General features: G+C 40.7%; 1 protein-coding gene across 1 annotated transcript; it reads right to left on the reverse strand.

Moving 5' to 3' along the window:
• Positions 1 to 1,301: 1,301 nt before the first annotated feature.
• wnt10a (wingless-type MMTV integration site family, member 10a) lies at positions 1,302 to 27,553 on the reverse strand. The gene is made up of 4 exons (XM_071492311.1): positions 26,727 to 27,553; positions 24,657 to 24,922; positions 18,240 to 18,613; positions 1,302 to 4,001 (listed from the first exon to the last, which is right to left on the reverse strand). The coding sequence occupies exons 1-4, from the start codon at positions 26,786 to 26,788 to the stop codon at positions 3,453 to 3,455; spliced, it is 1,251 nt and encodes a 416-aa protein (XP_071348412.1). The 5' UTR covers positions 26,789 to 27,553; the 3' UTR covers positions 1,302 to 3,452.
• Between the last annotated feature and the right edge of the window lie 51 nt (positions 27,554 to 27,604).

Genomic DNA, 27,604 nt, shown 5'->3' on the forward strand with positions numbered 1-27,604 from the left:
GCAGGCAAGAATTAACATTAGCCTGACTTATTAGATACTGTTTGCTAATATTTCCTTCTAACTTAAAACCATGGCAAACAGATCAGTTACCTCAGCTCTGTGTAACTGTGATCACCAGTTATCTTTGAAAAGCTGTTTACCAAGCTACAGTAGCTGTCCTTAAGTCCTCATAGCGTCTGTGGTCATGCTTTGCAGGACCCGCATCGTGGGAATGCAACTGTTGAGGCGTACATCATTTGTCGAGGCTGTGGTACCCAGTGGAGTGTACGTACAGTCGGTCTACTCTTGTAGCGGTGGCCGGACAGAACAAATTGGTACGATGATGTAATTTCCTTGTGGGCCCTCACGGAGTCCCTCATGTACTTGTGGATGCCTCAAGTATCACTTTGGTTTAGTGTCACTGTTCAGCAGTCCAACACACACAGTTCAGGCTGTTCTTTCAGGAGAAATGGCATATCAAGGTAGACCCACCTATGTCTCCTAATGGAAAGTCTTTTACTTTGCATTTCTTTGGCAAAGGCAGTAGAAATATGGAGTTAAACAAAATGAACATTTCCAAATGACAAAGTGACTGTTACAAGCCAAGCTTAATTGTTACTAGTTAATCCTGTTAGGCTGCACCTTTACACTATGTGCGGCCTATTCCATGCACTGCTGTAATATCTGCACATTTCCCATTAATTTCTCAGGTTGGGCATCTAATTAAAACAGATAATATGACGGTCTGAAGGGAATACTATTGAACACTGTGGCATTGTGTGGTTGGAATCCTATGGGATCAGAATACGAATGAACTTGTTTTTGTGCGTGTATGCACAAAATGAAAAATAAAAAACTTTGGTTGAACCATTTTTCAGAAATGGAAAATCTAGGCAAATTAAAGTAAGAAGTAAAGTACAAAATAAATTGTGACAAAGGAATGAGTCACCACATTGGAGTCTTTTGGACAGAAGCTGGGTGCTGAGGCCTATGCTTAAAAATGTAGTGTTCCATTTCTCAAAGAACAGTGTGAACACAAATTGCGATTTTTCCTGCACAGACATGCACATATGAAGACATTCTGCTTGTGGACTGACTTGGTTTGTGAGGAAGCTGTTACCGTTCAGCCTCTACAAAATAACCTTGGTACAAAATAAACTAAAAGTGTTTCCCCATGGGATGTAAACTGAATAAAACTAATGACCTCCCATGTACCATAAATATACTGTGGCATTTATACAGTCACAGGAATTCATCATCATTACTATGCTGATGGCAGCGGGCTTATGACAAAATAAACATAAAACGATTCTCTTACCAAATCCACTGATTTCATGTATTTTATTATTCATCACATTAAAGCCCCATTTCAATATTATGGTCTTTCTTTGTTGTCTTACAAATATTAAGTTATCCACAAAAATAAAATAACTTAGATAATAACCATATTAAAACATAAAAATACATACATTACATTTATGACATGAAAAAAATGCATATTGCTGATATTTTCCCAGAGTTTTCCTGGACACAGTTCTGTATGTGCAAACTACTTATCAGAATCAAAATAAACTGTTACACTGGAAACATAATCCCAGATTATTTTTTTTCTCTTTGCTTTTAACACACAAACATATTGGCTTGAAATAAATTACACTTTCTGATAAGGAGCCTCACTCATACAAGTTACTTGAGACCAAATGCGATCTTTAAAATGTGCATAGGCAGAAATCCATATCAACTTTGTTTTTTTATATGCTTTGAAGTTGACATCAAAATATCTCCACTGTACACATCTAAGAAGTGTGAAGAAGGTGAGTGTAGATATATTACAAGAAGCTTACAGTGTCACACACAGTACATTGGATCACACTGATTGATGACAGATTAGGATGTATACAGTGTGAGGAACTGAAGCCTGTTCACGTGCACTCAGTCTCCTGAGGCACTTTAAGTTTACTGATGATATTTGTGCAGCATTATTGTTTTATTTACAATGCAGTTCAGATCATACTGAAGATGAAAATTGTATTTGATAAATTAAAGAATACTGTGCACTCTGTGAGTCCTCTTACATTACAAACTACACACTGACACAGACCACACATGGTGCATTTTGGATCAATGTATCTGTACTGTGTCGTAGGGAGGTCTGAAAATAAATGCACAAGCTTGTGTCACAATGGTTTGCAAACAGCAGTTTTCAAATGGTATCACAAAATGAATCTTACATGGTACGGGAGTAGTGCATGTTGTTACTCTGTTGAAAGCTGATCCGTGTGAATTTTATTTCAACATCCTCCATTAGAGGAAAGGAAATGTTTTCATTTCATTTGTGAGGGTCTGATATGCAGAATTCCAGGAAGCAGCACCAGCAATCAGATCAGTTTCAGATGAGTTCTTTGATTGGCTTTAGCTTCAGCCACTCTGATTCATCATTGCTGTAACGCCCTGCTTTCCACAGTGGCCATCATTTATTATAAACGTTTTCCCCTTTCATGCAAACTTCTAATTTAAATAGTCCAGTCTGCCCTGGGCCCTTTTCTACCAAAATGTGAACATCTGTACTGAGTGATGTCAATACTTTTAGCATGGTTTGAATTATGCACACAACATAGTGAAATTGACTGATACATCTACAGAGTGTCAGTTGAGCCAGACAAACCCCTGATGTATTCTGGGTATAACCTGATATCTGCTATGAACGCTAAAACTGAAACTGCCCACGAACAAGGCACTAAGTCCTCAAGTGCTCCAAATGTGCTCTGCTATGTCCAATCCTGTGCATTGTGAATCCCGGTGTATGAAAAGGTCTATATTTGTCTCTTTGTACGTAGTAGATGGAGGCATAGCAAATACTGTGTAACTGTATTTATACTGCAAGTTATCATATAGATAATAGAGGGACTACTGTATTGAGTATGGTCTGTTTTTTAGATGTCTTCCCACATTTTTAGGTCTCATGGGATGCAGACATCAGAATTTCCACCTCATATATCACCGGTGCTATGAAGCAATATTATTGTCTTTTTGCATGCAATCTACTGCTTACTCTTCCTTTGCTCGCCTGAATGTCATGCAGCTGTGTGTCAGTCAACATGTGCTGAAGAAACAACAATCACTTGTTGTTTTCAGAGCTCAGATTTCATATTTGGAGTTTGCAGATATTTACCTGATATAACTGTGTTATCCTTTGTCTCAAGAGGAAGGCAGTAAACATCCAAGCTCTCTGAGTTGTGGCAGCTTTAGACATATGCTGCATGTGCCCACTCTTTACCAACAAGCACATCTATCTTTCTGCTGGCTCAACTGCTTCACACTCTGTCCTCGCTCTTCTGGAAAACAGCAGTCCACCGCAAAAAGGTACGGGGCACATATATTACAGTCACATTCCCCTTTGAAATTAATAGTCTTGGTTTAAAAATGTCTCTTTTTCTTTGTTTTCTTTATGGAGTCTTTTGATGTGTGTTTCTTCATTTACAGACACTGACCCACTCTGTTATCCTGCACTCTTCGCAGACCACATAGCAGCACCAGTGAAACTTGCAGTTGCAGCGTTCGCTCCGCGTCTGCTGCAGGATGTTGTGGCCTCTCCCGCAGCACAGGCTCTCACAGTTGTCCATGCCGGGGCTGGTCTTGTTGCAGATCCGGCCCTGCGTGCCGGCCGAGTCCGACCCCAGGTCCCGCTCGCAGAAATCTGGCGACTTTTCAAAGTAGACCAGCTCGTTGATGCTTGGCCGCCGCCGATGCGTGTGGTGGTGGTGATGGTGGTTGTTCTGATGATGGTGATGGTGGTGGTGGTTGTGGTGGTTATGGTGGTTGTGGTGGTTGTTGTGGTGGGAGTGGTCGAGCTGTCCGGTGTTCCGGTTGTGAGCCTTGATGAGTGTGGCGATGTGGAAGCGCTCTTTGAGGATCGAGCCCACCACCCGGAACTCTGGCGTGACTTGCCAGCAGGTCTTTAGCTGGCAGCTCCCCGACGTCCCGTGGCACTTGCATTTCCTTCTCATGTGGTCAAGCACCACCTGCGAAAAACAGAGGCAAAGACAGACAAAAAGAGAGAGTGGGATGGAGTGAGGAAATGAGCAGACGCGAAGGAGTCAGAGGAGGGAGGGAGGGAGGGAAGAAGAAAATGAGAGGGATTAAAAACTTTCTTGATCATTGGTTGCATTTGAAATTTAATATACAAGTCCAGGGTGTTGTAGGTTGCATGTCATATTTCATATTGTCTTGGCTTTACTTCAGTGTTTTTCGATTGTTTGCTCTCCTAAGCAAGCGACTGCTCCACTGTAATGCCCCGAAGAAACTGGTCCCACATTCAAAAAGCCAGGTGGTCCAACTCTGAGCCGGCTCTCAAACACACTCATATCAAATAACACAGATGGATGCAGGTGTTACCCAAACAGATAGCATTGTCATTATTCATCTTTTGGCAGCGGCGAATGACTCCAAGCATGACCCACATGTAGTGGCACATTAGGCATCAGAGCATTGCGGTATTTACATATTTTCACTTTAATGGTTTTAATGCTGGCCAATGAAACCACATGGATATCAAAAGTCATAATATATTGTTTTGGTTTTATTATATATCAGGAAACGGCATGAATGAATGAATGAAAGCCATTTTCACGCACCAGTTGGACTTGTTCATATAAAGGCTCACTGTAGGCCCTGATATATGAAACTACTACACTCTGTACAATTAAATTCTTATTAAGGGCCTAAAAGAATGTTTTTGATGTCTACAGTACATCTGCATGCATAAACAAGCACAAACAAAACGTCCTGTTAGAGCGTGGCCAACACTGTAGGACCTACCCACTCTTTGTCAGTGACACACACACATAAACACACATACACACAGGTACATCCCACATGGCATAAACCCTGTCCATCCCAGTAACGGTCCTCAAGGCTATGTGTATGCATGCGTGTACATTTGCATGTGTGTTTGTGTGTGTTTGTCACTCATCATCCATTCTAAACTTTAAGATCCAATTACCAACAGGAACACAAGGCCACCCAGAGTAGTGACAGATGCTGCTGCTGCTGCCCCTATCAACACATACACACACAAACACACACACATGCAGCACATTTGTGCAGTTCAACACATTCCATGCATGTGCTAGTAATAATGCTACTCTCCACAGACACACACCAGATATAACTGTCAGCCACACACGCTTCCACACAGAATAAGACCGAGACAGCAGCCATAATGGCATGACCAATGAGGAGAATTTTAGTGGCTGTATCGGTGCATTAAGACAGAAAACAAATTGTTTGTCATGTATCTATTAATTGTAATGCTTCTCCAAAAGTCAGTTTGGACTGATGCCAAAAACAAGATACTTCACTTTCTGCGTCCTTGTTTGACTCCACCTTTCTCAGGGGGGCAAGAGCAGGTTGTTGTATATTGTAAAGCTCAGTACTGTGCTTGGTTTGCGTACTACAAAGCTCAAATCCATGCTGTAGACTGGGCAAAAAGAAGAAGGAATGCCCTTTGTTCCAGGGCATGAATGAGCAGAGGGGTGGATGAGAGAATGAAACTGTGATAAATGGAGCTACTTGCCTCATCAGTTTGGAATGAACAAGTGAAAAGTGCAGCAAAGGATCTGTTTGCCACAGAGCCAAAGTCAATAGGGATCTGTCATAGTAAAAGAAAAACACAAAGCAAAAAAAAAAGTAAAAGCTGGAAGATAATGATGCAACTAAATTATTAAAGAACTGCAATTGTGCTTTGCTGTGCAACTGTGTTCAAGTGAATATTGGTTTCCTACTTATTTAGACACATTCACACAGTCTTTGTAAGCATATACTCTATATTTATGATTGGATATATGTTTATGTTAACTATCACTCATCAAACTTGCAGCATTGTAGAGCACTACAGAAAATTAAATGTTAGAAACTGATGCTGTAGCTTCAAATCATTTAGATGGTGTTCTGTTACAATTATGCAAAAGAATGCAAAGTCTTTCAATCACTGCATGTTTTGTTCGTAATGTTTGTTAGGATCACAGAAAGTGACTACAAAGTATGCATTTTAGATAAACATGGTTCCTCTGTAACTGAGAGTGTTGAAAAGAAAGTTTAAAGAAACTGTGATCAGTGGAGAGGGGATACTAGAGGCTGTAAGACTTTATAGTAAACAACACTATAATAGCTCAAACAGCACTTGCACTGAGTTCAGATTGCAGCGTTCGGTTCAGTTTTTACATAAAGGCAGAGGCAACCCCAGAATCACAAACGCACTGGCCTTAAACACACAGCAAAGTCTGTAATCATAAAACGCTCTAACCCACTTAAACCTTAAGGAGACAAACTGACCAAGGAGTCATAATTGCATCCACATTGCTACTGTTTGATGGTACTTTCACAACAGGATAAGGGTTTCAAAGAACAGTAAAAACAACATAAACAGCTAAAAAAGTGGGATGTCTAATGACTGTGATATTGTTGCATTGTAAAAAATAAAACGTTCTGGGAGATTATGAACCAGAGCAGCATGTCTCAAACTTTCTATGTGTATCTGGATATAACATGTTGCAAAAACTGTGATCTCCACAAAATCACAAAATCAAGAGTCCTAAACATGAGCTCAACACATAATGCTCAGAATTCACCAAATGCATTTGACCATTTACTAAATCTCTCCCCTAAACAGGAATTGTCCAGTCTTAGATAAGTAAATATAACTCGGCATAGAAGGCCTGTCATGGTTTTCTTGGAGGATGGTGTCTTCATTTTGGCTGAACTGAAAGTACAAAAGCAACATTTTTAAACAGGGTTTTAGCTGCTCTAACATAAGCTGTCGTTATTAGCATGTGCAGCTAATTATCTCAGGAGCAGATCATTCATCAGCTACATTTTGTAAGGCTACAAGCTCTGCTAAAAAAAAAAAAAAGGAAAAAGAAACTAGAACTCCTACTTTGCAATATATCTTCACTGTATGGCCCTGGTCCTGCAACCCCAGCAGATGGTATCCAACATGGTGTTATGTTTGCCACATCATGTGAAACACACCATACATACAAACAAGTACACAAGCTAAACAGCCATATTTTATAACAGATTTCAGTCAATTCTTATATTTTTCCTTGTCATGCTTATAAAATAAGACTCATATACAGTATAACCATCAAGTGCATATTTAAAACCATTTGCAAGATTCTCATTTTAAAATGACTCAGCTGGAAACATTAAAAACTCAGCTGCAGACAGTGATTACCAGACAACTAATAGAGCTAGCCTTCGCTCAGTTAGCTGGCCAACAATGATTTTCAGCCGGTAAAATGTAAAGTTGTTCAGTAGTAATCAGAGGGCAGCCGTTGTTTCAATTACCTAGAACTTTGAAAGGAATCCCCCACTATACTCTGTAAGTAAATCTGCCATAGTTTTGTGAAGTGCATACTTGCTAAGCAAAAGGTCATTTTGCCCCTGGTTGCTAATTATGTGTCCCTATACAAGGATACTGCTGCATCCTATAAGTATGATTCATTTTGTCAGACAGCCAATTAGTTTTACTACTCATTGCTACTCAGTTAGAGTCCAACCTGTTAACCACTAACAAGGCCTGTAACAGCTGTTTGGATTTACAGGGAAATAGCACTTGATTTCAAATTTAACACATCTGCAACATGAAAGGAATAATTGAGTTCTGTTTTAGGGTGGAATTATCCACACATATGTGTGTGTGTGTGTGTGTGTGTGTGTGTGTGTGTGTGTGTGTGTGTGTGTGGGTGTGTGTCTTTGTGTGTGTGTGGGGGAGTGTGTGGCAAATATTCCTTTGACATGTAGTTGAAAGGCAAACAGGTACAATCCAGACCCTTAATAGGAAATAGGGAAGCTGTCTGCTCTTGCTATATTATTAGAAGTGGTCTGTCAGTATGACATGTGAAGTGCTGATCCATCTGACAGAAGAGCCAGGGGAAACAGCAGTTAAGAACATTTTGTACAAGTGGACTACAAATAAAGACACGGCCCCTGATTTAATTTGACGTAATGAAAAGCAACATAGCATTCTGGAATAAATTTAGATCGACCAAAATGAAAGTTTCTGACAAAACTCATATGTGTGACATTACTTTTAATAAGGAATTCAAGGAAGGAATGAAAAAATGAAAACCTGAGATCATGTATTCTGTTTTTAGAAGGTCTTTAGTTTTGCTGATCTAACCTAATGCACTTCCCAATCACACTCTGACAGTGTATTTCCAGATCTAGACCACTCTAACCAGACTGGATAAATGAACAGATGAAAGGTTGTGATTTTCTGGCGTCTACCTGGGGCTATAGTTTGTGTAATAAAGACAAGAGAGAGAGACAAAACACAGAAAAATGTTGTGTGTCTGTTTCTTTGTCTGTGTTTACGATATCTGACTTGACGACTGTGGAAAAAAGGAAGAAAAGTGATGCATGTGATTTACAGTTGCCCTGTTGATCTGGAGAATGAGCCCTAAGGACATGAAGGACAGGTGGAGGAGGGGGTGGGTGGTGGAGCTGCAGGGGGGGGTGTACAGTTCGGGGGAAGGGAGGGGAGGGGAGAGGAAAGGAGAGCGGAAAAGATGATGACAGGAGGAGGAGATGATCTTTGGATTATCTCTTTGCTGTGCCTCCACCGCTTGATACACAAAGGCTGTTTGTGTGTGTGCGAGGGGGTGTGTGGGTGTTGTTTCAAATCACCTGTGTGTCAAGCTGGTACTCAGTCATCATGACCTGCTGCTATTAGTCATTTCGATCAGACTATAATCAGCAATCCTATCCAATCTGACATCAGCTGATTGTTGCGGCAAGGGGCGGGGGAAATATACAAAGATCGTAGGTCTTACACAACCTGAGTCACAAGCTATAAAAAGCTAGCTTGAAAAGAACACTTTGTATAACGCACTTACTTTGAGCCACAGTGTTGCATAATGTGCAGAGACACAGTAGGGGCCTGGAGTCGGGGTTTGAGAAGACTAAAATAGGTCACTGTGTTAAACAGGGAAAAGAGCTGATGGTTTTTAGATGAAATAAAAACATGGGTTACTGGACATAAAGCTGGAAACCTGCTAATATCCTCTATTCCATGACTTACACTTTGCCTCCTGCTGCATGAACACTACAGAGATGTAAACGCTTCACAGTCAATGGTGGAGCACAGTTAGAGACAAACATCTGGCAAGTTTTAATTGGCTTAGAGAGTGAGACAGAGGCGTCTATAAAACAACCCCAGACTGAGATCAAACACGACATGTTGGTGGCAGATTAGGACTGCAGGCTACATAACACAGTAGTCCAGGGAATAGTGCAACATATTGGAGTGGAGCAGAGCAGGCTACTGTGCAAAAGGAGTGATGAAGTAAAGATCAGAGCTTTGCTAGCACAACCTGATGTTGACAATGGGTCAGAGTGTGTTAAATAGGTAAAGGTACATCAGGATTTATTAGTGGAGAGCAGACAGAATCACAATACAGGAAACACGAGGAGAGAAAGTGATGGCGATGACATGCGAAAAAGTTTGCCAGCCATATTTGAACTATAAAAGTTACAGTTACGTATATTTGACTAACAGGACAACTGTATTCTCACTTGTTTTTTTTTTGTTTTGTTTTTTTTGTTTTTGTTTTTTACACATTACCACATCATCATGTGGAAGCCATTGGTCTATAGGTTGTTATTTCAGTAATTTAAATTTTGTAATTTTTTTTATTGTTTTGTGTTAGAATAAATTAAAAAGTACTGTATGTATCAGTCTAATTTTTTGCACATGTTTAACACATTCCCTTTAGCAATAGTCAGTTATTGCAGAGGTTTATTTGTAGAACATACAAACTTAATGAGGCAGTTTCTGATTCGCTGCATGTGAGTGAAAAATGAAAACTGTGATTACAGTTTGCAGGACTACAGTATGCCAAAGGTGAACTGTTACCACACTCCTTTCAGCCTGAAGATTTTGCCATCCTAACCAAACACCAAGATTTGAATGAGTCAATACTGACTCAGTGGTAATGAAGGAGTTGGTGAAGACTTACAGCATAGCTTTTTTTTTTTTTTGAGGAGGGAAACTCCTGTGTCCTGACATAAACACCAACAGCACAAATGGAGAGAAGAAACAGCCAATGAGGAAATGAGAAATTTGCCTGTCTGTGCTTGTAGCACCTTTTATAAGGTATAGCATAAAAAATGTATTCCATTGTGCTCCCTCCTGAGAAAACGTGTGATCCCCATTCCTAGCTAATCACAAGCAAGAGGAGAAGTCCTGAAGAGTTTGTTTCCTTTTGGTCTCAAAGTTAATAATAAAAACATTTTTGTAATGTGCAACTAAGGGAAATACAGTGCATGTTCCCCTTGTAGAGGCATAGGAGTTGAGCAACTTCAGTCAGTCATAACCAGATACATAGTGCCCGTATAATTTGTGGTTTATTTTCTGTTTTGGTTGGTTCATTGAATTTAATTGTTGGCCCATCCCTGTATCGTAACCACCAAACACGTTTGGGAAAATCCTAATCTAGTGTCTATGTGTCCCACAGCCGACCCTTCCCGCTGATCAACAGCAGACTAGACTGCATGCTGCTGTGTGTTTGTCAGTTCAAAGACTGTCTACTAAAGGACCTTTAAAGCCAAGCAGAAAGCCAAGGCAATATCAAAGCACACAAACAAATCCCACAGCAGCACATTAAGCCCAGACATCACTTTAAACAAATCAAACGCCTTGCTTCAAAAGAACAATTACACATACACAAATACACACGCACACATGCACAACATGTACACAACACAATGACATGCAATTACAGAGCAAATGCATATCCACAGTATACAGTAAGAGCTATACTACATAAGAACGTGTGTGCATGTTTGTAGTATTGACTCACTGTTAATTGCACACAATGTCCACAGCTCTCATTTAGAGACTCTAATAAAATGTTATTACCAGCATAAGCACTTCCACCTGCTGCGCTTTTACTGTGAAGCATTTGCCTCTGTGTAGATTTGTGTGTACATAAGAGTTGTAAGGAGAGAGTGGGCATGAGTGTGTGCGCGTGTACATGTGCACATGTATGTGTGCATGTGTTGGTGTGTGCACAGCGTGTGGTGGGTCAGATCAAATGCGCTGCCTTTGCACTGTCAGGACTCAGGAATGCTCTGCACACCACTGATGATATGAACTGGCCTCTGAGGAGCACAGGACTAACCCCACACTAATGCTGCTATTTTTGATCAAACACACTTTGCTTTTCGTGTGGGTTCTGAGTCAATGAATTACTGTGAATGGGCTCTCCAGAGCAGTTTATCATCGCTCAAGGGTTAAATTAGGCATAAAAGAACCCAGGAGTCCCACTATTGCTGGTTTGGATCAAGCTTGATGGGTTGCTGTGCAAATTCATTATGGTTTAAATAACTTTTGCAGCATGTTTGGTACTCTGGTCAAGCAATGTCGTGCCTGAACACACGTAGGTCATGGCTGAGTGTTATGTTAGTACATTAAAATACATTATCAGTTAATGGAGCAGAGGCTAATATCAGACACAGGTGAATCCACTTTTTTGATGTCCTTGAACAGTAGGTGCAGATTAATCAAATGAGAATATCTGACATTATAAATTAAATTAGCCTCAGATGGATTACCGCATTCAGCTGCTGTGTTTCTTTGGTATCAGGGGAACAATTACCAAGTGCATGAAAGCAGTCAGTAATTTGGACCACACAGAGCTTGCACTCTCCACCAACGTCTGGCCATTGCAGCAGGCCATTCATAAGCCAATCCAGCACATGATAGAGTGACCATAGAGTATTTGGCCACTTCAACAAATGTGAATAGAGAATGTAGACCCACACTTGAGTATTAGCTCATTGGTCATAGTAGCTAGCCGTGCAGCACTGTTTCATTTCCAAAAGAGTGCGGTTGTGCTGTAATTTTCATTCCTCTCTGTCCTCCTCCTCCTGATCAGGCCCTCTATACTGAGGCATCCTCACCAAACCATGCCCACTTTTGAGAAATCCAGTTGGATCTGAAGGATTTCATTGGAGTTAATCTCATACCTACACTATCCTCACATATTCAGTTTCATTCTCAAATACATTACATTTTGAATGATTAACATGCTCTAATTGCAGTTCCAATGTGACTGTGGATCATTACTGGCAGACTTCCTGCATTACCTCCATTCCCACAGTGAAGGTAACCAAGAGTCAGCAAAACACTAAAGACACAAGTGCCATCATGAACATAACCCATGACACTAATTTGGAGAGAGTCAGGGCAAATGTCTCAAATGCTCAAATGATTACCACTATTGAACTGCGAGATGCCAAATGTTTATAAATGGGGTGAAAATGAGTGGAAATGTATAGTTTCCTTCCTGTAAAGAGCCACACCATCTCTCCTTACTCCCCTGAAGTCAGGCCCTGATGGTAAATCATAATTACCAGAGGATGCTTGCCAGTAACACGACTGCAGACTGTTGCATAGCCAGCACTGTCACCACCTGCCTAATAAACAGACAGGATTCAACAGAACCTCGGCATGGCTCTAAGCTCTGCAACATGAACACAGGGAAGCATGCCAAGCATTTGTTTTGAGGTGTGCTCTCTAAACGATTGAGAAAAATGCTCAGGAAAAAAAAAAACTTGGCCAAGAAATTTACCACCCTGGTGAGGTGTTTCCATGTCAAAAGCAGATACTTTAAGCGTGTAGTCAAGCCTTTAAAACTGCTCTTATTAACTACTGTACGGTGGAGGGTTTTGATTCACTTAAAAGACTTTTATCAGATTTGTGAAGCTTAACTTTCATATTAAATGTCAGTCAGCAAATACTGTTTTTACCTGATTTAAAATTTCAAGTTTGGAAGGGATCTATTTAAGATTGATAATACTTGAAATGTATTTATTTATTTATTTATTTTCACTCACTCAATATATTTCTTTATTTGCAAGTGTAAACAAGCAGCTGGTAAAGCCTAAACTTTATATATATGCATGGTGTTATTGAAATGCTGACATCATATGTAAATCAGCCCCCCCTCAACAGAAGTTTTTTGTTAGTGTAAAGTATTATTTCTACAATCAGCCCTGGTGGAGAGAAGTTGGTGGAGGCAGAGCAGAAGAGGGGGAAGAGGGGAAGGGAAGGAAGGGCGAATCTCTTTCTACTTTCCGCCCCGGTGTTTGAAGTCTAAAATCTTTTGCAGGGTTTTAAACATCTGTTTCCAAACTGCCAGCAGCCACTAATTAGGGCTAAAAACAAGACGGGACGTCGTGAGAACCCTGGGGTGGGCATGAGGCGACATGCACGCCCCGCTAAAAACCACCACATTCCTCTGCCTAAAGAGTACTTCTCTGAAAGGGGGGAGTGGGGCCAGGGGGTGGAGGGGAGGAGCCAGGCAGAGGGAGGTGAGGCGGTGGGTCGCTGGGAGGAAAGAGACACGGTGAGGCTAGGCATTATTTTGAGGCCCCACCTGTCAGTGTTTTCTGTTTGATTCTAGGGGCTGCGTGTCTGTGTGTGTGTGTGTGTGTGTGTATGTGTGTGTGGGTGTGTTGCAAAGCCTTAAAGGGGTTTTGTTGTGGCTTTCTATACCATTTGAAGTCATAAAGGTGCATGGTATTTTACAATATAACAGCTCTGCAATGACTCATAGTAAGTTTGGTTTCTGTCTCTTCCTCCTTCTCTCTGTCCTTCGGTGCTCTGTATCTCTCTCTCTCTCTCTCTCTGTTTCTCTCTCTTTCTCTCTCTCTCTCTCAGTCAAGCTGTAATCTCCCACCTGTGGTGTGATGTAAAAAGTCACTTAGACCCCATTAAGCTTATTTTGTAATTTGGATAAAATAGTAAAGGAGTTTGGATTTCTTTCCCCATCGTAGGTGAGTGTTTGAAGACACCACATAAGTCAGCAGGCAAAAGACTTCAGCTTTGAACCCTACCAGGGTCATCAGGGGTCATCAGACTTGTGTCAAAATGGTCAGGATAACTGGGTGTCGATTATTCCTGCTGGTCGTAACCTCTGGTCTTTGCCAGAAAAAGAGCTATAGGCTCTTTGATGTTGATGACTGTGGGTCAAAGTTTTTCTTGTTTGATGGATGCCTCAACCCAGTTGGCTGGAAATTTGCAGCCTGGCACACTGGAAGCAAAATTTATTGTGAGCAATCCGAGAGCCAATATTTAGTCTTTCTAAATATCATTCTGGAAAGATCAAACTGTGAATTAAAATGAAGCTAAGTCGTGCCAAATATAGTTTGTTTTCTTTGAGCTACTGCTGTGCTTCTTACAGTTTAAAGGGTGTGATTACATATTCTGATTTTGAAAGATTTTCTCTGGGGCACTTCACCTGCCAAATGGTGGAACTGGCTTGGTTTGATAAACTTGTTTGTAATGTATACACTTAATCTTTTATCTAACCCAAACCCCAAGGAGCTAAATTATACGCACTATAGTGCCAACTAGATTTATGGCCAAAACAGAAGAGCAACATTGACTCGATTCTGACTTTCTGCAGCTCTACAGTGATCCAAAACATGAGCAGTGATGACTCTTGGCTAGCAAAAGGATTTCTTAACCAGCCTTTTGCTAAGTGACTTCTGTGTCTGTAATTATTTAATAAGATGTCCTGCATCGCATCATGTAATTGAGCTTATTCCTACTGTATAATAAAAGTGGCACCTAAACATCAGGCTAATGGGCAAATTGGTATCTGTGTCATCATGTTTCAGTGAACGTTTATTATTTGAAGTCACCAGCGACAGTGATCTATGGCCATCACCACATGCCACTGTAAAAATAAGATTGCAGGTGTTGAGAGCAGGGTTAGCAGCAACGTGAAGCTTGGTGATTATTTCAACAGCCATTGAAACTTTCTGACACTAATGTTTACACTTTTCTCTTCCTCTAACTGCTTTTTGAAACCCAATACTTTGCATTATTACATTGTTAGAGGTTCAAATCCACACCTACTCCTTTTCAATGACATTTCAACAGGATACACTGCTGCAAAGAAGACACACTGACCATGAGAGACAAATCAGGATCAAACCTGGGATGTTTTAGATGTGAGACAGTGTTTAAGTCTCTGCCATCCTCCAGGGGTTGAATTATTGGGGAGCATGTGGCCTCAAGCGGCAGAGAGAGTAAAGACGACATACTTGAGGCCACACTGTGATCCTGTATGTTATCAAGTTTCATAACCTGACTTACTACATCTAAACAAAAAGAGAAGGGCCCAAAAGACAAATGATTTCCTTTCCTTGGCTCATGAACTCATTCCTACTCATGTCATATCAGCCCCCACTCAAAGTTTACTCCCATGTCCACATCACTGATTGGGATTTATGTCACCAGTCCTACGTCTATGACTGTTTCTACCATCACAGCTACTGCAGGGAGTCCAGCTGTTGTTGAATTCAGCTGACGCACTCCACATTTGTGTTTTGTCTGCATAATCAAGGAAACCAGAAGTAAGCTGATGGAAAGATACAGGCCCAAATTACTCAGGAGGAAACAGGGAACAATGAGCAATTTACGGTCGCTTCTTGTCTCTGTTCCACCACAGAGCTGGACATCATTAAGGCTTATCACTGTCATTTACATCTTTCTCTTGCATTGCCCAAGGCACAACGCTTTTGGAACTAGTTATTTAAAAGAAGTTTAGTTTACACCAAGAGAGTTTCTAAAACATGGGAGCCTTTAAATATTTTACCCTGGAATAAAATACCCACAATGTGGCTATAATAAAAAAACAAGAGTGTGTTTTAATATCATAGGTATCAGAAGTCAAATATATTGTAGCTTTCTGACACTGAGTACCATTATATTCTTTGATGCCCTGACTGATCTGTCACTGACTGTCATGACACAGCCATCATAACAGAACAAAGATAGTCTAAACTGACAACTTCCCCTATCTGTCAGAGAATGACTTACTTGTAGATGTTTTAAATCTTCTGAGGAAAGGAGTTTCCCTGAAGAAACAACAAATGGAGGAAACAATAGTGCTAACAGCCTATAATAATAAAAAATCTACCCACTGAAGTGACCTCATTTTTCAATTCATCTGATAATAATAAAAAAAAAAAAAAAAAGCCACCAAACCAACCATTTAAGTCAATGCTTTTTTGGACCTTAACATCATTAATCAGTGTTCAAATGAATGTTTTCAAATGATCAGTCAAACATTATCATTATTATAATGTAGAAAGAGTTGGAATGAAGTGGAAAGTTACTCCAGACATACTGTATGTGTTAATGCAATCCACAAGGCTGTGGGTTAAGGCGACCCTGATGCATAACAGAAGAATCAGACTGGAAATTCCCACAGTGGTCACCTTAACCAATACTCATATCTTTTTTTGCATTGCACTGGGAGAAGGTAAAAGGTCAAAGCCAAAGACGCAAACTCATAATGATATGAAACCATAGTTTGAAGCTTTTTTTTCCCTTGTTATCCTGTTTCTAAAACTACTTCGTCATTTTGTTATGCAATCAGAAGTGATTTGCTTATCTGTTTTCTTACGGCTATAACTTCACAAAAAAACAAACAACTACCAAAACCTAAAAATAACCAATTATAATCTACTGCACCTGAATCAATCTTCTTGTGCATATGAATAAAATGCACTATCAACCAGTGAACGGGCTTATACCCTGTCTCTCCTTCATTAATATTGTTTTTTCCACACAGTTCTTCTCCAGGAAAAACAACAGCGTAGCCTCTTTTCAGCAAAAGTGTTTGAGCTGGAATTTCTACAGTAGTTACATGTGTTTGTATAAAATACAACTGTAGTTGTGATAAGATATCTGATTTCCCCTTTGAAACACATTTTTTCAGAATTGTTGAAATAAATATACAGTGTTTTGATAAACGTCACACTCTGATTCAAATTACTTTCAAAAAAAACAATTCCCTGTTGTTATTTTTGTAATACTTGAACTGTAGAGTAACCCTTACTGCAAGTGGAGCTTATGCAAAAACCCCTATAAACCATCGCCGCCAGCAGAAATAAACAGCAGTGTAATTAACGACAGGCCACTGTTGACCAAGCCAATTAAATCAGATTGTATTTTAATGTTATCATTGCCCCAGAGGCACTCAACCCACCCACTATCCACCTGTTTCATTGTGTAATAAATTATATAAAAGATTGTGTTGTAGTTACATTGATAACAGAGAGAGATGTTCTAGGAGGGGTAGAGCCAACTCAGTTTAACAATTTTCAAATATAAGCAATAGCTACGCTTGTTGATATGAGGTAATATGCTGGCAATAACACAATCTGCCTTCTCACAATGAAAAGGGACACTCCAGTGATCTAGTATTGTACTTTCATAAAGTTGAAAATCATATTTGAAAAAAGAACGATCAAAACCCAACCAGCAGAAAACTGGAGCTAGTTGCACCAGCTGTTCAGAAAAACTTAGTCCAGCTGTAACGTATGTGTTTGATAAGTGCAGCTTTACACATTCAATTAAAACAGGTTGCACAATGCACTCTAGTTGTTACGCAGAGATTAGCTGTTGCTAAATATTTACATCCGCTAACTGCCAGGTGTAACTGTGGTGTAGCTAGCTAAACACACGAAGAAAACAAATGCTAGCTTGCTAATGTATGACAAATAAAGCAACGACTAAAAGAGGTGGCATGGGATATGTTGGACAGATACTTTTACAAAAGATGTAACATTTACATAAGATATAGAGTGTCTTTTGTGAAAGTTTTGCTAGCTTGTGATGCTACAGGTATTAGTTACGGATGTTTCCCAGCAACTGCCTGAGTAAATCACTATTTCAAACTAGATGCTAGTGAGTAAAAACTTGAGAGGGACTTATAATTCTAATTTAGTAATAGAAGTCCTAGCTTAAGCTCCAAAAACACTTGATGCTACATTTCCCATAATGCAGCTGGATAGCATCTTTCATTAGACCATTCCTGCCTGGTAGAGCTCCCTTGATAGCCACAAAATACTTTTTTTTAATTACATTCCTCTAATGAGTAAGCTGAACTTGATGCGTAAAGCAGTGGACTGCCCCTATACATTGCAGACAAATCCACAAATTGCTATGTATGTACTGCTAAGTACATACTGTTGAAGCTGTTAGACATTAGTTCCTTAAAAATCACAGAGAAAACACTCAAACATAGGATTTGAGCAGGTTATATGGGTAAACTCTGGGTGTCTGGTAGGGTCAACTTTAATCAGAATGCAGTGAAGTACGACAAATATTGCGGAAGTAGTCACAGAAACAAAAAAACACACAGACACACACTCACATCATCTCCCTTCACACTCACCTGTCTCCCAACTCTATTATTGTGCAGCCTCATACGGGCATGGATGTCTTTGTAGGTCTCACGGGCATCCAGGAAGTCCCGCGAGAACTTCTCTCCGAATTCCACATCAGGGCTGCAGCCTCCCCACTCCCAGGAGTCCTGAGGTCCAGGCAGGTCGGCGGGGAAGTGCTCCATGACGCCGTGTACCATACCCTTCCCTCGGTGGATGGCCTCTAGCTGCAAGCGGTGCAGTTTGATTCGAAAGGCCTCCTCGTCACCACGCCGTTTCTCATCACAGCCGCATGCTTTCAGTTTGCCCATGGAGCAGGCGTTGGCCACTGCATGCACCACGCCCGCTGCTGCAATGGCGTACGCAAAGGCACTCTCTCTAAAACCTGTGAGTGAAGGGAGGCAACAGTGGTGTTAATATATAGTATCGCTTGAATTGTCACAATCAGGAAAGAAAGTTTAAGAGAGGAAAGACCGGGATATTTGATAAATGTGTCATAGCTCAAGACATGGAGGATGGAATTTACTGTCTCTAAATTGACACAGGGCTTCAAAGCTAAGTCCATAACGACATGAGTATGAGGACTGGCTGATTGACATGAGGACTGCGTCAGTGTTTGGGAATGTGCCATGTTGTTTTTAAGAAGCCGTAAGGCATTACAAGATTTATAAGATGGATTTTATGTAAAATGTTTAAACTTTTTCAATAACCTGCAGGCAGAACATACCAGTGAGCATGCCTCATGAACCTGTCAGGTGAAATTAGAAGATTACCAGGTAAACGGATGAGGGTGGATGACATGTGCTAGTTAAAAATCCAAATTCAAATGACCGACTGTGGTGCTGCTTACAAGTTTCTTTGTTTTGTTTTTTGGTTTTTTTTTTTTTTAATCTCTGGTGCATTCTCTATTTTTAACCCAAGTAGCATCAAAATAGCAACAAAACTATTTAATTCCCCTCATTAAAGATGGATTGTAAAACTGCTGGATACAACTTTAAGATGTAAAGTGATTTTCCTAGCCCTGAAACTCACTTTAACGACAGCTAAATGAGCAAGATGAAGAAATTTTCGACTTTGACTCAACAACTGTGTCACTGTGCTTAGTAAGTTTGCACTTCAGTTTTGTTTGACACATTCTCAGTGAAGCTGTAGTAAAAGAGCTTCCTCTATTTTGATAAGGATACACATAAGAGTTCATCCACATGTTTATATACACACGTGCCAAATCCCATAAAAGCAGGGGAAACATCTGGGACAATAGCAATTAAGTGTTCCAAACACTTGCGTACGTCGTCTCTGTGGACCAGCTGAACATGAACAGACCCCCACCACTCCCATCAGAGGACTCATATGGTGTTACTAAACACGGATGTGTCTCCTTCTGTCCACTCTACTGCTTATATATACAAGATATTCAGTATATATTCTGTGGAACTCACTGCTGTCTTCTTACATGGATACGAGTGAGTAGAAAGATAGCGAAATAGCATGCATTTGAAGCTGTGTATACTTTCCTCCATCTTTCATGGGTCTTTCTATTTCCATTTTATTGGTTCCTGGGTGACTGGCAGACTTGGTCACTGACTAACTTTTCTGGCTCAGATGGCTGGAGTTTTATCCTTCTATCTATTTTTGTCATATCATATCTTGCACTGATAATTTAGGTTAGATTATGCCATACAGCTGCTTTTGCCTTATAATCACTTCAAAATTGTCTCAGCCAGACTACTGTGTGTGGAGGAGGTGGTTAAGCGACTGTGGACATGTAATCTCTCTATATGACGTGTGACGACTGTTGCCTTCACAGCTAAACACATCCCTTTCTCCTTTAGAAAGTCGAACACATGTAATGAGCAACTCTTCCACAACTGAGCTGTAATTCAGAGGACTAAGTACTCTTCTCCTACACAGACACATACACACTGGCAATATAGTTGAGTCCAAAAGTCTGAGACCACTTTCCTATCAGACTTTTGGATCCCACCGTATAAACACACATAGCCATTCACCCCATGCATGGTGATATATCTCTGTGACAATAAAAAATCTGTGTCTAATTGTGGAATCTGTGAAGATTGAAGGATGAAGTGACAGCAGCATTTGTACTCGCATGTCTGCAGTGTTTGTTGATGGATATCAGCTTACTGGCTGTGAGCATGGTACCCTCAGCTTCTATAAAAGAAGCTCCACTGGCGGTCACTTACTGGTGTAGAGAACAGTGAAGATTATAATGGAAACTTGTAAAGCAAACATGAAAAGAAGCCACTTAGGGGTTTATAGCACACTGCTTGAAGGGGAAATGATTCAGGCTGCTTGTTGGAGTCAAATAAAAAGCTAATAACTGGAACTGCCCCTTTTCAGCAATGTTTGATGTTACTTCATTATTCACACAATGAAACAGAAATTTACCCACAGACCAAATGACAGTCTGTAGCTCTCCTGTGCAACACTGTGGCACATATTCCTCAGTGTGGTGTAATTTATAGCTCAACTACTGTATACTGGCATATGTATTTGAACACAAAGCTTGTGTCACTCCATCAGACCATCATCTTACAATGTCGTTAGAAAAACATTTTTTGAATTAGCTAAACATATCGTCACATTCTGAATGATCACTGCTAAGTTCTGCTTTTATGAAAGCAAGCTGAAGCAGCTTAAGGCAAAACTAAGGCCACATGCAGACTGACTTTTACACAGTGAGAAAAAACTGTACTTCATGAATGGTGTGTTGTTGTTTTTACCAGTATCTTACATCACATGAGTCCAGGGTGCTGTTTTAAACATTTTCATTCTAATAAACGGAGGTTTCTTGGAGGTTGGCTTTTCTTGTCTGAAGTTGTATATTTATAATCTGTATGTTACAGCCATTGTATGTTATACTGTGAATTGTTGAGTGTTAACCTCCCATAACTTGGACTTTAAAAAAAGAAGCAAGCAGACAGCCAGCAAAGAATCTGATACAGTACACTTCTTTTCAATAAGCCAGCTACATTATCTCTCCAGCAGGACATACACACTGCCCCTAAACCTTCATTAACAGATTTTTTCGGCCATCCATAAAAACAGCATTGACATGTTATCAACCTTTAAGTTGATCGAGTAACTTTGGAAGGAACAGCATTTGGAGTCCTGTTTCTGGCCACATGACAAATATGAGCCATCGAATCAGAGCTTAAACAGCTTCAAACAGAGATATGCACTCTTTGATCCTTCCTCCACCCTCCTCTTCTTCTGTGTCATAGTCAGACTGGCCATCAGGCATCCAGGGACAAGGTCCCAGTGGGCTGCCATATGGCCAGTGGACCTTCAAGTAACCAGCTCTGTCTGTCTACCTGTCTTTCAGGGTGCACATGAGAGCGTGCTGCATGCGTTTTCCAGGACTGAGCACACTGGCTGCTCACAACCAAGTTTCAACCCTTACACTCATGCTGAGTTAATGTTAGCGTGAATAAATCTAACCTCAGCACAGAGCAGTTGATGACATGTTGCCAAACCTGCACAGTCAATAATGTTTTCCACACAGGTTTACTTTGCTTATGTGGCTGGTAGGCTGTTTTCTTGATTTATTGGTAGACAGAGAGGATGTAGTGGTGGCAGGAGTACAGGACAAGTCATGAGGGAGAGACAGAGCGACAGCATCAATGGCTTAGCTTGTGGAAAGAGTGGAGGAATGTCTCAGAGCGAGGACGGCTGCGACACTGGTTGATATCTACTCGCACTCGTACTCGTTACTTATTCTTCATCCAGCAGACTACATGCTACAGTGACTCACTATTGCCTCTTGAGGTACAAAGTGGTATTACAAGACAGGACGAGCTTAGGCTAGCTGGCTAGCATGCTAACTTCAGTATCTCTGCAGCACAATACATAGTTGCTTTGACATGATGTTATTAAACTGTTAAACTGTTATTTCTTCACATTCTGTTGATAATCTTAGCTAATTTTTGAATGTTTTACACATTGTCTGTAAAATGCTCTGCAAAGTTGAGGTAAACTGCAAAGTCAGGTGATAGATCTAGGAGGTACCCCTTTAACATATAGGTAGTCCATTGAGCCATTGTTATTATAGAAATCAGTTATCATAGCAGATTGAATATTCAACATCTGATTAAGGCGTGTTTGGTTTGATACAGTGGGGTCTGAGTGGCCTCAGACTTTTGGACCCCACTGTGTATAATTTGACTCACTAACTCCTCTCCTCTACCAACTTGACTCACACAAGGAGAGGGGGCGAGAGCAATGGCACTTAGGCACATCCTCATACATAGAAAGCCTGTTTTAGCTCTAGTGCCGCTCTGAGCCGGGCTCCCAGACTCAGGCCCCCGGAAGACTGGGAACAAATCAATCTAACAAATAATTCACTGGCTGCGGCACGCCCGGCTGAACTGATGGCAGAGGAAGTGGCAAAATGAATTAAAGATTCAAAGGAAACTGTCACTTTGTGTTACAGAAACCGACTAAACAGGTTTATGCTTTTGCCACAGAGAGTTGGGAAAGTGCTGAGAGCAAATTCACAAGCACTTGCACTGGCAAGGGAAGTAAAAGCATTAGGAGCAGCCCAGCGAGGGAGGACACAGACACAGAGAGAGAGAAGGAGAGAGAGAGAGAGATTCTCCTATTTCTGTCTATCCATGTCTCGTCTGACGTCCTCTTTAGCCTAGTTTTTAATGCAAGCTAAACAGGCCCATAAAAGTTAGTACAGACCATCAGCTGAGAGATCCATGGCACAGACAGAGAAGATCCAAGTAGCATCTTAGACAAAACAAACTGAACTGTAAAGCACCTGATATCCTACTCAGTTTCAGTTTTACTAGAATTATTACAAGTCGTAGTGTTTACATCGCTTCACGGGCTTTTCAAAACTGGAAACTTGTGTTAATCTCTGCGCTTCTATCCAATCCACGACTGTAAATCTGTCTTCATGAAAGCACTGCCAGTAGCTGCACGCAAGAATGGCTGCAACATGTTAACTTGCATCAATTTTTGTAGCTTCTGTGGAGTGGAACGTATCAACATGTAACATATGAATCATCCGGTTTAAAGAGGTTGTTTATGTCAGTGGTTTGGAGTTTCTGCACCCGAGGCAAACCAGGGATGCCAGACAACGAGCAACTGCCTCTTCTAATAATGACAAACAGCCTTTCAATGAGTCGGTGAGGAGTGAAAGTACATCCAGAGGTGTGTAAGCATATAGTGTAGTTAAGAGTTTTTTTGCTTTGTTAAAGTTCTATAGCAGTGACAGGATATAAAGTCCGCAATGAGGGTTATAAAATTAAAGATTCGTGATTATATTGCACGCAGAGTAAGGAGAGAATAAATTTATGTCAAAAACCCTCCAGGAAAAATCTGACACATTTAATCAGTTAGTTCTTTTTATGATGGGGGATTCCATCAACAGGATCTTTACAGAAACCTGGTTTTTAGACTTTTCCAAACCCAAACACTCCACCCTATGTTTACACATTGCGGTCATACAGCACCAAAGCAATGATTAAGGTAAAATAAAATAATAATATCAACCAGTGCACCATGATGCAGCTCTCGGGTCTAATATCTCAGCAATTCGTAAAAGATCAGATACAACATTGGTGCAACTAAAAGGGAACTCAACTCAAGACTCAAACGACAAACCACATTGTGCGTTGTTCATCTGTCCAGGTGCTCAGGCTACTAAGAAACTGATGCCTCTTCCAGTCAATAACCTGGGATGAGTCTATCTAAAGGCTTCCCAACTCTAAAGATCCTCTTTCATCCTTTGTGGCTGACTTGCAAAGCTCCACGCACTACAAAGCGTCAGAGAAAACCGATCTGCATGAGCCTTGGTAATCTGGAGGTGACTAACGGCTTTTGAAGTTACCTGCTCTTTTGTATGGGTTATTGAGGAGACACAGTGAGATGGTTAGAAAGTAGATACCAGTATGCTAGTCACCAAAGATAACCTGACCATTTGGAGGACCTTATTGTTGTGAGATAACATTCAAGAGTTGTAACTATGGGGAAAATGATCTCTTTTTATAGTCTTGTTTGAAGATTTACAGTTTATTATCCCAACGCTTGTTTAGGACGTGTATCTTTGTGGCTGCTAATCTTTCTAAGCCTATCCTTTCAAGGTATTCCATTAAAGTGTGTTTGAGAATGAAACCACAGCCTGTTTGAAGACCAAACTTTTGAACTTACTCCGTTGTTTTTTTTTGTTTTTTTTTGTTTTTTTGAGCAGATAGCCTGTGGTGACATCTCACTTCTGTAGCCTAATGTAGCCGATAACAGATGAGTACATTTTCTGTAATGGGTAACATGTCATACGGGGAGTTTTGTAAGCCAAATTTTAATGCAAAATGCCTACAAGACAGGCTGAAAACTCAAATGAAACAACACATCAGACTAAATCTCTACAGTATATTTCATAATGTGACCATAAAGCTGACCTCTTTTAAAGACTATGCTGTCATAGGGTATTTTGTTCCTTGTCTCCAGGCTGGAGCAGTTCCAGCGGTGCCCTCTGAACTGGTGCTGGCACTCGTGGATGGCGATCTGGATTCCCTGGATTGCAGAAGCCGTCACATCTGGGTTCCGCATGCACACCTCTAGCTGGCGTCGCGTCAGTCCCGGCAGCGTCAGACACACCGTGTTGGCATTCAGGATTGGGTCAATGTTGGGGAGCTTCAGGCCCAAGATTTCATTGGAGTCTACCCTGCATGGAGCACACAGGTCAGGTTATTGACAAGGAAAAGATAGAACTTATCGACTCTTTTGCTTCACACCAACACTCAGTTCCCATAGTGCCAGACAGGCGCCCTGACTTGATGGTCCCCAGTATAGTTGATTGCTTTAAAAACCTCAATAATACACATAATGTGGGTAAACGCTTGTAAAACCATCTCCAGATGCTGACAGAAGGGGAAATGCACTCACAAATCTATTTGTTTTTTTGTTTTTCAGATTGATTTCGGTTTATGGGCCCGCAAAGTTGTCGCCAAAATAAAAAGAGAGCCATGACTGTCGACTATGACATGTTTTGGCAACAAAACAGTCAATACTTACTGACAGTGAACAAAAAGAAAAAGCTCTTGGGTCCTGTGGGCGATTTTACAGGAATGTTGTCTCATTTTAGGTTTCTGAACTTATAAAACTGCAATAAAATGCTGATTTAAAAGTATGTGCTGATACATGAATATTTGCATTTAGTATTAATTAGGCCTGATTGAGGTTAAGGTTAGTCCGTGGTCATCACTTTGATGTTGATTTAACTGTGCAAGGTAAGAGTTATACAGTGGAACAAGTGAGTTGCAGAGGGGAGTGAGGGAACTGCACTAGTGTGAACCACTGTTACTTGTATTTCTAGTGACAGTTTTACATGCACGCAGGGAAAATAACAACTTACCTTCCTCGTAAAATCACCACAGAAAATATGTTAGCTGTAAGATCTTTACTCAGCTGCCCCCTGCTTCTGTCACCTATCAATCATGTAGCAGCCAAAGCTCTTCTCCACTTCACAGAGAAACAGTCACAGCAGTAACAAGGAAAACACAGGATGCACTGATGATGGCTTGAGAGCCGAAACGTGCGCAGCTTTTCTTTTCATTATCACTACAAGTAAAACACAGGTTGTGCGCCTCAGTGTTTGTGTGGCTGAGACACATGCAGTGAGGAGTGTGCTCAGCTGTGAACAAACACATACACACACATCTGTATACAGTGCACACATGCTCAAGCACACCCTGACATGCACACGCAAATACCCAGGTGTAGGGAAGCTTGTGCAGCAACACACACACGCACACAGCTGCAGAAAATTTGCATACTTCTTTCCAGTTTCGTCAATATGTGTGACATTTCTACTCTGCTTTAGTCAGCCTCTGTGTCAGAGAGGCTGACTAAAGCATTCACAAACCACCGTATACTTGTTCTGAAAATGCTGCCAGCTTTGGACATAAATCAAAAACAAAAACGCAGCTGGCTCAAACATCAAATGTTCATTTGCATGGCGGTGTGCTACTTTGTTGGTGGCATTGCATTTTGAACTGTTTGCCGTTAGGCTTCTGTTGCTACCTGTTGTGTTTCCTGCTTAGAGAGTAGACCTGTTTCAACAGCTATGTTTCTAGAGGGCAACTTTTTACATTGTTTGGAAATGAGGCAGTAGCTTATTGGCTACAGATAATAAAACTGTTTAAAAAAATAAATCAATTTTTAAAAAAAAGAAAAGAAAGGAAAAAGTGGGTCAGTGTTTCTTTTTTTTAAATTTCCTTTCATATGTTGTCTTTCAGCACACGTGTCACCCAGAATACTGTGGATAATGTGAATACTGACTTTTATTTTATTCTTTAATTTTAATTATTTACTATTGTATCTATCCTCTTGTAAAGAAAAAAGTAAAACAAGATTTTAAACATAGAATCATAAAATGAAAAATTAGACATGTTCCAACGCAGAGATTAACTTTTCTTTAGCTTGAATTCAGACCCTTATTTATTTTTTCCTCATTTATCTCAACTCACCTTTTATCCAAGAGACAGATAACCACCAAGACGCATGTTATTCTGAGGACCGAGTGTTCCATTTTGTGCCTTGTAATTATGAAAAAAGAAATAAAAAAGTTTTTTTTAAAAAAGGAAAAAAAAAAAAAACTAAAGAGGTTTTTTTTTTTTAAAAAAAAAAAAAAAAAAGTTCAAAGTCCAATATTCCGCCTCAAAGTTTAGGGAGGACAAAGCAGCAGAGGGAGGTCAGATCAGATCAGGTCCGGCTAAAAGTTGGCGCTGGACTTGACAGCTCCGACTACCCTGAGTCCAGATGTGCCAGCCAGCGGCGGGATACTCATTCAAGAAAAGTTTCATCAACCTCTCAACTTACTGAATGGAGGAGGTTGTTACGAGTTTGAGGGAAAGTCTGTTTCTCTCACACATCCGTACACATCCCGGTATCTCCGCCAGCGAGGTCTTAGGTCTCTGGTGTAACATCCGAGAGAGAGACGGCTGATCCAAGGTAGGCGCTCTAAATGAAGTCTGCTTGACTAGTGATTTTTCGGTGCGCACCGATAGCCCTCTAAACTACTGCACTTAGCGCTTCGCCAGCCCACTTTTTTTGCGTCACTCGGGGAGTAGGAGAGCGCCGAGGGAGGTCAAGTGCCTCGTTAAAGCAGGATAGAGATCCTTTCAGATAAGGAAACCAGAAACACTTAGCCTGCGCCCCTGAGGGAGGGCGTTTATATGCACTGGAGGAGCGATGCTGAGGATGAGGATGGTGGTGGTGGTGGTGGTGATGCAAAAGGGAAAATTACTGTTGTGTATGAAATGAAGTTTGTAGAGTTGGTGAAAATGATGATGAGGATGGAGATGATTATGAAGTGGAGGAGGAAAGGATAACTGAAGTCATAACT

This window comes from Trachinotus anak, unplaced genomic scaffold, assembly GCF_046630095.1.
Source record: "Trachinotus anak isolate AG129_WGS33_773 ecotype Australia unplaced genomic scaffold, CSIRO_AGI_Tana_v1 ptg000001l, whole genome shotgun sequence".
NCBI lineage: Eukaryota > Metazoa > Chordata > Actinopteri > Carangiformes > Carangidae > Trachinotus > Trachinotus anak.